The 9,768-nt window shown below is 47.5% G+C and overlaps 1 protein-coding gene and 1 long non-coding RNA gene across 3 annotated transcripts; one reads left to right on the forward strand and one right to left on the reverse strand.

Moving 5' to 3' along the window:
* The first annotated feature begins 65 nt into the window (after nt 1-65).
* On the forward strand, nt 66-9,656 carry TMEM120B (transmembrane protein 120B). 2 transcript variants are annotated; one of them, XM_058851759.1, is made up of 12 exons: nt 66-199; nt 2,459-2,577; nt 3,452-3,568; nt 4,298-4,357; nt 4,929-5,024; nt 6,020-6,109; nt 6,572-6,637; nt 7,551-7,612; nt 7,863-7,955; nt 8,351-8,415; nt 8,570-8,638; nt 8,855-9,656. In XM_058851759.1, the coding sequence occupies exons 1-12, from the start codon at nt 131-133 to the stop codon at nt 8,966-8,968; spliced, it is 1,020 nt and encodes a 339-aa protein (XP_058707742.1). In that variant the 5' UTR covers nt 66-130; the 3' UTR covers nt 8,969-9,656. The 2 variants fall into 2 exon arrangements, with proteins under 2 accessions (XP_058707742.1, XP_058707744.1); XM_058851761.1 differs by having other exon boundaries at nt 8,570-8,642; nt 8,855-8,931.
* LOC131585516 (uncharacterized) lies at nt 5,852-7,945 on the reverse strand. The gene is made up of 3 exons (XR_009278978.1): nt 7,814-7,945; nt 7,628-7,712; nt 5,852-5,926 (listed from the first exon to the last, which is right to left on the reverse strand). It is a non-coding gene; the product is annotated as an uncharacterized LOC131585516 (long non-coding RNA).
* Nucleotides 9,657-9,768: the final 112 nt, after the last annotated feature.

Genomic DNA, 9,768 nt, shown 5'->3' on the forward strand with positions numbered 1-9,768 from the left:
CAAGGGTGGCGCGCGCCGCCGCGGGGCCGCGCCCATGACCGCGCGCGATGACGTCAGCGGCGCACGCGGCGCGCGGGTGCGGGCGGCGGGCGCGCGCCGGCGGCCCGGGGAGCTGGCGCGGCCCCGCGCCATGCGGGACCAGCTGGAGCGGTGCCTTGGCGAGTGGCGGGAGCTGGAGGAGGAGTTCCGGCAGCTCCAGGTGAGCGGGGGGCGGCGGGGCCCTGCGGGGCATCGCGGTGCCTCCCCCGCCGGCGCGGACGCAGCTTCCCCCGCGCTGCCCTTGCCGGCTCCGCTTCGCTGTGTGTACGCGGGGCCGGCCCCGGCTCGCCCCCCGCCGGCAGGAGCGGGACCGGGGGTCCCCAGCACCGGCCGCATCCCCGGGGCGGCTCGGCGGGAGCAGCCGGAGGTGCGGGCCAGGTGTGCTCGGTGCGGGGTGCCCGCACGGAGCGCAGCGGTGCGAGGATGTGCATCCCTGCACGGCAGCCGCCAACAGCCTGTGCCCCGCTACCCCCGTGCTGCGAGCGCATGGGGCAGCCCACACCGAGCCACGGCCGTGCCACAGCTCCCTCTGAGGATGCACCAAGATGTGGTGCCGCGGTTCCCGCTGCTGGAACAAGGATGGGAAAAGGGGACGCGGTGCGGTTGTGCACCCGTGGCGTGGTGCAAAGAGCGGTGCAGGCAGCGCCTGTCCCGCCAGCATCTCCTGGCGGAGTTTGGTTTCCCGTGGTGGGATACGACGGGTCCGAGTGCTGTTTTTCCATCTTGCAAAAGTGCACTGAGGGACGGAAAGGCCTCGGAGTGGGGGCCAGGACCCGTTCTGCAAGATGCTTTTACCTCCAGAAACCTTCCCTTCCTTCCCTGTTTGTCATCAGTGCTGCACCTATACACGTGCTTTAAATCTTAAAGCCAGTTTTAAAGTACAAGCGGCTTCTCACTCTGGCGGCTGTTTTCGCCTCTTTTAGACTGTTAAACAGAACGTGCATGCAAAGAGTGAAAACGTGATTTCCAGATTTAGTTTGTTTCTTAATTAAAACTCAGGGCAGGTTGTACTCCCGTTAGCAGAAACAAGGGTTGGGTGCTGGGGGAGACCAGCTGGTGTGGTTTTGTTGGTCACCCGTTTGCTGTGTGCACCTTCTTGACAAGCTCCCTGCCTGAGTCTGACCTAAACCACAGAAAATGTCAGTGACTTGTCCTTGCCTCAGTTTCCCCACCTATAAAAGGAAAATAGAAACACTTTTTGGTGGGCTGGCAGCTGCTGGTGTTCGGGGTGTCATTGACCAGGGATTAGTGCTGTAGAGGTGTGCTCAGCAACACCAAAGTGAGCCTGAAACGGTGAGAGCTGCAGTGACTGCAGGGGTTTGGTTATTAAGGTCTTTAAATCAGATACTGGAACTTGTTTTGGATTGTTCTTGTAAATAAAGAGCAGCTCCCAGGTGGGTCCTAGCAAGGAGGAGAGCAAAGATTTGGTTTGTGTGGTTTCACCACCATGTTTATGCTCTGGAAAGAGCAGTGGGAATTTGTTGGTGTGCTGGTAGGTGAAGCAGCCATGTAACCCACACTGTCTCTTGGCACTAACTCTGCAAACTTTGTTTTCCAACTTATCATAGGTCTTAAAACTGACTCAGAGGTTATTGCTTGGTTCTTGGGGAGCCCTTCCTGAGACCTTCCTCATGGGGAAGGGGGTGAAATCCTTGCAAAGGGTGGAAAAGCAGAGCCCAGGTATCCTGAAGCGCAGGGAGAGGTGAGAGCAGAGGCTCCTCTCGATGGGTTTGCAGTTGGTGTGTCCTCGTTACTGCTGAGCACTAATTGGGGGCTTCAGGGGACCAATGAACTGTGATAAAGCAGTTCCTCCCAGGGAGCATCTGAGGCCACAGGCAGGGACATCAGTTCAGCTCTTTAAACCAGAATATGGAGCAGTAGGTTGCCTGAATATCTGTGGGGTTGGGATGGCAGTCGTGGCCGGGAGGTGCCTAAACCCTCAGCCACGGATTTGTGCCTGGTGTTGTGTCTTTCTCCTCCCCCCTGCCCCCTTCTGTTAGGTCCCCATTTCTTTTCTCCAAGATTTAATCTGGCTGTGAAATTGGAGTGCCTGCTCTGTGATTTAGCCACCATTTGATGGGCATGGATCAAGATCAAATGGAGGATTAGGGGATTCAAGGATTAGGGGCTCCATTGCAGAGTGGGATGGGAGAGAGGAGCTCCTGAGTGGGAAAGCTCTTTGAAGAGGAAATGAGATGAGTGTAGAGGATGCTTTTCCTCTTGCAGGAATTTCATCAGTGTCCATTTAAGCCCTATTGTATCTGTACTGGTTTGGCATCTCCCCTCCTTGCTTGTTAAAGGGGTGCCTGTTGTATCCCATAAAAACAGGATTTTCCTTGTTTCACTTGGAGGTAAAGACCAAATGCTGTGAATAACCTAGAAGGGCTCTTCCTACCAATCATCTCCTCTTCTCCTGCAGGAAACACACAAAGTTTACAGGCAGAAACTGGAAGAAGTCACTGGCTTGCAGACAGCCTGCAGCAGCTCCATACACCGGCAGAAGAAGACACTGAGGGATCTGAAGCACAGCCTGCAACGGTAACGTGGAGGGTGGAGGAGGCAGGGATGGGATATTTCTCCTTCCCAAAGGCTGAAATGCTTGGATTTTTAGCACTTTTAATAGTCTTTGTTGCAGTGCTAAAGTTGTTCCATATTATACCAAATAGAATGTACTGCATGAGAGAGGGAGTCCTGTAAATGAAGAAGTTTTAGGGAGCTGGTGTGGGTTTCATCCTTGCAGTGCATGCTGTACATTGCAGGACTGAGCAGCTTTTGGCTGTGCTTTGCTCTGTAAACTGCACTGGAAGAGCAACATCAGTCCTTGAACCTGAAGGTGTACCTTGCTCCTGGGTGGATTTACAGGAGGGAACTGTCTTTGGCTGCTTGGCTGATCCCAGGAGCCATGGGCTGAATTCCTTGTGTGCAGGCCTGAGTACAGCACCTCTGACACCACAGGCTGCTGGCTCTGCTGCTCTCTGGTTAACATTAATTACTAAAACCACAGTTTGTCAGTAAATCATCAGCTCTGTGTCCTGTTACGTCCTGAAATACTTTCATGCCTGAAGAGCTGCAGCCTCTGCAAGGGCAGTGCCTGAAACCACGCACAAAGTTCCCAGGGTGGAGGGAGTTCCTCCAGAAAAGCACAACATTCCCACGCGATCCTGTCACTGAGCTGATGAAAAGAGAAGCTGATTTATAAATCAGCTGGTTGAAGTAACCTACAGCAGCATAAACCTGGCAGTGAAATAAAGTTCTGATAAGCCAAATGGTGCCTCAGAACTACAGGAGCAAAGTGCATCACCTCACAGAGCCAACTTTATAACAGCCTGGGTTTTATGACAACATTATTTTCCTTCAAATAAAAAGGAGGTGAAAACATGAACAGGAATATCTTGTTTCTGTGTTCTTGCAGGTGCAAGCCCAGAGCGAGTCCTGAGGAGTTTGCTCTCATTCAGGAGATCAGCAGCCAGATCAAGGAGAGGCAGAATGCCTTCTTTGACATGGAAGCCTACCTGCCCAAGAGGAACGGGTGCGTGCTCCGCCGGGGAGGCTCACGCGCTCCAGGAATTTTGGATTTTTAAGTGTTCACAGGGCTTTGTTCCTGAAGGAAAAGGTTAAAGAAAGACATGTAAAATTGGATTAGTCATAAATCTCTTGCTGAGCTGCTGTGTCACTTGTACACAGAATTCATTAGCTGTGAGTGGATGTAAATGTGTGTGGGCAGTGCAGGTTTTCTGTTAAAATGACAGTAACCTGCACTGGCAAGGGATTGTGCCAGTGTTCCACACTGATGTTTTCCTGGGCTAATTTTTTGAGGGCTGAATCAGCACAAGACTTTTCTCTTTTTTTTTAAATAATATTTTTGACCATCTGTAACTTTTTCTTCAAGTGGGTTTTCTAGGACAGAGTTATGTCAGTTGTCAAGGACTGTGTGGTGCTGCAGCCCCCAGAAGTTTCTAAGAAACTTTTATTCCAAATCCTCCCTGTATTTGGGTTTATATATACTACATATATTGCCCTTAGACTGTAGTGCAAAAAGGGACCAGGAAAATAAACCTTTTCAGTAACTTCCTGGAAATGCTGACCAATGCTTCCATGTGTAAATCTCTTCTGTGGTCTTTCCCTCCAGTCTGTCTTAATTAAAAACCTCCAGCAAACGTGGCTTTAGCAGAGCCACTGCCTCATCACCTTGATCTAGATCATCCTGTGTTCAAATAAAACAACTTACTTGGGTCTGCTCTTGGCTTTTGTCTTTCAGCTTGTACTTAAATCTGGTGCTGGGAAATGTGAATGTCACTCTCCTGAGCAACCAAGCAAAGTGAGTGAGCCTCCCCACATGTATGAATTTGGATTTCTCTGGGGCCAGCTGTGGGTGTGGACTGAAGCCCAGAGAGGGGAATGGGTTTGTCTTAAACCTGATAAGTGAAATGTTGAGGGTGGGTGATTGGACTATGACATGGGGATAAGCAAACATCTTATATAGCTCAAATTGATTTCATCCATCGCTTGCTTTTAAGCCCAGCTCAGCCTGTGGCCTTAATGGTAAAAGTGTTTGGAGTTTTTTGGTGATGAAAAATGGTACTGTGACTTCTAGGCATACAGTGCTCCAGAAAATGGATATATATATATATATATATGTATATTTTAAATCTTGTTGTGCCAACCCAGCAACCAGCTCTGATGCACTTAAGGCGTTGTGTTGCAGCTGAGACAGACCCTCCCTGCAGGCAGAATGCTGCCTTTCACCACTGTCTGCTGCTTTTCTAAGTGTTTCAGCAAAACCTCTGTCTCTGGCTTGGCATTTGGCTTTGTTTGTGGTCTGGAAAAGGTGAAGCCACATTCCAGTCAAACATCTGTTTGTGTCATAAACAGCACCTGTTTCCTTCCAGGTTTGCCTACAAGGACGAGTATGAGAAGTTCAAACTTTATCTGACAATAATCTTGTTACTCGGGGCTGTTGCCTGCAGGTTTTTTCTCCACTACAGGTAAGCTGTATTTTATTTCTTATCAAGTATTTTGCATATAATTGTGCAGGGTTTGAATTATCTTATGTACTGTTAAGGACAGTGAGACAGCTCAGGTGGTGTTAAGGCTTTGAGCAATTGGACAGCAGGACACCTGCAGCTCTGACAGGAGCTATACTTTAGCTAATTGTTTTTCCTTTTTAAAAGAGTCTTTTGTAACTGAGGAAGTCCAACATTGTGTTTTCTGATGATGTTGTTATTCTGGCATCAAGCTGTCCTTGGGAACAAACAGTTGGTTTTGCTTATGGGTTGTCCCAGGCAAGGACCAACACTGTGCTGCAGCTCTGGGGTAACAAAAGAGAATATGTGTGAAATAATCAGACCTGAAGCATTATCTCTAGGTTGTGATAAAGTGTCTGAGCACCAACAGGCTTCCACTATTCAGTTTTGATTAAAAACCGGGAAGGTGTTGCAGCCATGCACTTCCACTATGGTCTATGTGTGTCTGGGTGAATACAGGATCATCCCAGGAATGATGCTGCCCTGTGCAGAGGCTGTCTCAAATTCCTTTGGCTTCAGAAGTTTGCAAATGACAAAATAAAGTTTTGGTGTTTTGGGTTTTTTGCCCCAGAGCATAATGCTCTTCCATTCTTTTAGTTGATTGGATTTATATAGATCTCATGGAATCTCCTCATTGAATTAGCCTGGAAAGGCCTCTCTAAATTGGATCATCTGCTGCTTCTGTGGTGCTTTCTCTCCTTGAGCAGCACTTAATGTCATCCCTGCATACCTGCTTATCAGCTCAGGATCTGCAGTGTTGGATCACAGGGGAAAGGGTCCTGGAGCCTGGCAGTGCTGCATGTGGCTTAGAGATGTTCAGGATGGGACTTCGTGTCCATAGCTTCACTTGGGCAGGTTTTCATCTACCCAGGAAGAGAAAGGAAAAATAGGGATTTTTAAAATGCATCTTTATAATTAACAAGATGGTTTTTTACTCTGGTTTTTCTGTTTAACAGGGTGACAGATGAAGTGTTTAACTTTCTGTTGGTGTGGTATTACTGCACGCTGACGATACGGGAAAGCATTCTCATTAGCAATGGCTCAAGGTACAGTGCCACCTGCAAAAACCATGGAAAGCATGAAATGTCCTTAGAAAAAAAACAGGCAACAAAAAAGGATTCAGCTTGGCACTGAAGCCCAGCAAATCCGAGATGCTGATGGCCTCTCTGCAGAGTCTTTTGTCTCTCTCCTCCTCCTTGGTCACTTCCAAGAGCACCTGAGGTTTGGGGAAAGAGCAGTTGCAGTTCCTGAGAGTCCCTAAGTTATTGGTCCAAAGTGTTGGCTGGTTTAGATAGCTGTGGGTTAGCTGTAGATGTGCTCTGGGGGGTGTGTGCTGCCTTTTGTTAGAGGTCAAACATCTTTGGTTGGAACTGCCACAGCATCCCTTGTGCTTGAGTTGGGACATCTGCTTTGTTCCCATTTTTTGGATCATTTTTTTGCCTGTAAGGTTGGACTTCAGTGCTGAAATCCATGTATCTTGTCTAACTGCCATGTTTTTTTCTGCTCAGGATCAAAGGCTGGTGGGTGTCTCATCACTACGTTTCCACATTCCTGTCTGGAGTGATGCTAACGTGGTGAGTCTGCTCCTGCCTGCTCGAGGTGCTTCAAGCCTGTTTCATGGTGTTTATATCATCTGAGAATTTAAATCCGGTGTGACCATGAAGCTGTGGCCACAGGACACATGGCAGAGTGTCAGCCTTAACATTTGTTTGATGTTACAAATGTTTTCAATGATAAACACAACACTGCAAGTTTGTATTTACACTGCTAGTTAAAAAAAATAGAAAGAAATGCAAACCCTGTGGCTGTAGTTGGTCTGTTGATAGCAAAATCTCTGTAAGTCTCCCAGTTTCTGTCTCTGTAATTAAGGAGACAAGCAACACTTTGCTATAGAGGAAGGACACCACAAAATGAATGCTTGGTGCCTTTTCTGAGCCTTGATCACAGAGTTTAAAGCCAAAAATGCAAGTTACTGCCTTGCAGTGGGTGGTGGTGGTGGTCAGACAACCCACGATGCACCCCCCCTGCAACCTGTCTCAACTTGGGTGTGAAGTGATGAGTTAATTATTAAAAATTGTTTTAAAACAACAGAAGCTTCTTCTCCTGTATCTGTAAGGGGCTGACATAGTGGCTGGGGCAGAAGGTCTCTTGCCCTCCATCTATCCTGAATTGCTCTCAGGATAAATAGCACAACCACCCCCTGTTTGAGTGCTCGCATTCTCAATGCAGATAATGCCGAATGGCTTTGCTGCCTGGAGAAAACTGATAATGGATAAGAGGGGACAGCATTTATCCTTGTTAGAGAGGGGAAACCTAATCAATGAGAGCAGTTCCTGTGTGGCTGTAGCACCTCTCAATGGGTGGAATGGGCTGGGTACCAGCTGCTGGTTCATTTGCTAATGGGATCAGGCCTGGTGGTGAAGGGGAAGGGTTGGATGCATTGGATGCTTTTAGCAAACTAATGAACCTCCCATGTTCTGCTTCCAGGCCAGATGGACTCATGTATCAGATGTTTCGCAGTCAATTTTTAGCATTTTCAATATTTCAGAGTGAGTATATCTTACCTTGCTAATTCAAGGGATGAATTAATTTTGTGTCATATGTGCTTAGAAGAAAACACTTTTGTTTGGTAAATACTGGAATATCAAACTGTAGGAATATAAAGATAGTGTATAAATATGAAATCCATAAATATAAGCAATAATTAAATGCTGTTGGATTAAACATTATTAAAGTAGTTTGATACTTACCACACTTCTGAATAACCAATGTAGTGATGTTTTCTCTCTCCTTCTCCAGGCTGTGTTCAGTTCTTACAGTATTATTACCAAAGGGGCTGCCTCTATAGGCTCCGGGCTTTGGGGGAGAGAAACCACTTGGACCTTACAGTAGGTGAGGTCTCCTGCTATGCTTTCTTTGCCCTACTTCTGCACAGGTTTTGGATGCACTAATAAGAGAGGGAGAGGGCTGTGTGCCCCAACATTGCAGAGCTGTCCCCTGCCCACCTGCCTGTGTCCCAAGGCAGGAAGGGTAGCGAGGCTTTTATCCCCCTCCTTGGGTCCTCTGGGTCAGGAGCAGAAGAATCTGTGCTTTGTCAGCATTTGAGGAGACTAAGATGGAGGTTTTGGTCATCCCCAACTTCATCCTTCTCCAACTACAGCAATTTCAAGAAAATATTTTTACTTGATGGGAATAGCCCTTATGGGGTGGTCTGGGTGAGGAACAGCTATAGGTCCAGTCCTGGCTCTTCATGCTCATGCTCTGCCTCTTCTGTCAACCTTTTCCAGAAGGATTTCAGTCCTGGATGTGGCGGGGGCTGACATTTCTCCTTCCCTTCTTGTTCTTCGGGCATGTAAGTTGGATGATGCCCTCCTCCCTCTGCAGCACAATGTCTGCTGCTGCACCCCCCAAAGGTGCTTTGGATCACACGCAACCATGACGAATGTTTACAAGGTTTAATTCTTTTTGCTTGTAATTAAGTTGCCTTTTTATTTTCCCCTTTGCAGTTCTGGCAGCTGTACAATGCAATCACGCTTTTCAGATTGTCAAGGCACAAGGAATGCAAAGAATGGCAGGTGCGTGTTGGCTCTGCTCAGAAGCAGAACTGAGCAGGGCAGAGAGGGAGTGCTTAACCACATCCTGAAAGATATTTGGGCATCTGACTTCATTCAAATATCTCAGGATAATGCAGCACAGGTCCTGTTCTGTGTCTGGCAGAGCCCAGCAGTACTGAATATAATCCATGTTGTAATATTACAAGGTAATAAATGCTGCTTCCTCTCCCCTTTCAGGTTTTTGTGTTGGCTTTCACATTCCTGCTGCTCTTCCTCGGGAACTTCCTCACTACTCTCAAGGTGGTGCACACTAAACTCCAGAAGAACAAAGACAAGGTGAAGAAGCTGTGACTCCCCCTGTTCCCAGTGTGCATCCATCCCTCTGCCCCCAGCAGGGCTGGGTTTGGGACAGATCCTGCTCAACCCCAGCCAGGCGATGGATGGGCTCGGAAGGACTCTCCTGTCCCTGTGTCTGGTGAAGGACTCTGCCAGCACAGACTCAGTATTAATGCAAGCATGGCTCTCCAGTCACACTCCTGCTATTTATGTATATTTAATATAAAATGTATTTGCTTCTGGGGTTTTTGTTCTGTATATAGAGCAGCATGCACCTGCCTGGCAAAGTGCCAGTGTTGGGGGAAATGTGGGATCTACTGTAATTCCAATTCTGGAATGATACCTGACACTTTCCAGTTTTATTATTTAAATTCTGGGTTTTGAATTTATTGAGATTTATGAACGCTCTGGGTGGATCAGTAATACAGAGCAAATGCTGTTTTTTAAGGCATTTGTTTAAGGCATATTCTCAGTGGCAATACTAACTATGTGTACTGTGAAAAGAAAATGCTCATCTTTGTACCATACTGCTGCTATATACACTTCTAAAAAGCTATCTAAAGAAGAGAAATTCTTCCTTTGAAAACAAAATCATGCAAGCAAAAGCAGTTTTTAAATGGCAGGGATGTCTGCTAGCCCTTTTCCAGGGAGACCAGGTCATTTATCCAGGCCTGACAGGACCTAAAATAAACCATTCAATATGCAGCTGCCTCTGCCCCCTTTTTGTAACAAACACACAGCCCTTGGGTTGGTTTTTGAGGCATGGTTCTGGAAAGAAGGAGGACATGCTCAGCTCAGACATTAAATAGTGTCTT

Source organism: Poecile atricapillus, chromosome 16 (genome assembly GCF_030490865.1).
Source record: "Poecile atricapillus isolate bPoeAtr1 chromosome 16, bPoeAtr1.hap1, whole genome shotgun sequence".
Taxonomy (NCBI): Eukaryota; Metazoa; Chordata; class Aves; order Passeriformes; family Paridae; genus Poecile; species Poecile atricapillus.

Excerpts from the sequence above, each read along its gene's own strand:
- TMEM120B (XM_058851759.1), top strand. The coding sequence starts at position 131 with ATGCGGGACCAGCTGGAGCGGTGCCTTGGCGAGTGGCGGGAGCTGGAG. Across the intron at positions 7,613-7,862 it reads AGCATTTTCAATATTTCAGA|GCTGTGTTCAGTTCTTACAG; the intron begins GTGAGTATATCT and ends CTCCTTCTCCAG. Across the intron at positions 7,956-8,350 it reads CCACTTGGACCTTACAGTAG|AAGGATTTCAGTCCTGGATG; the intron begins GTGAGGTCTCCT and ends AACCTTTTCCAG.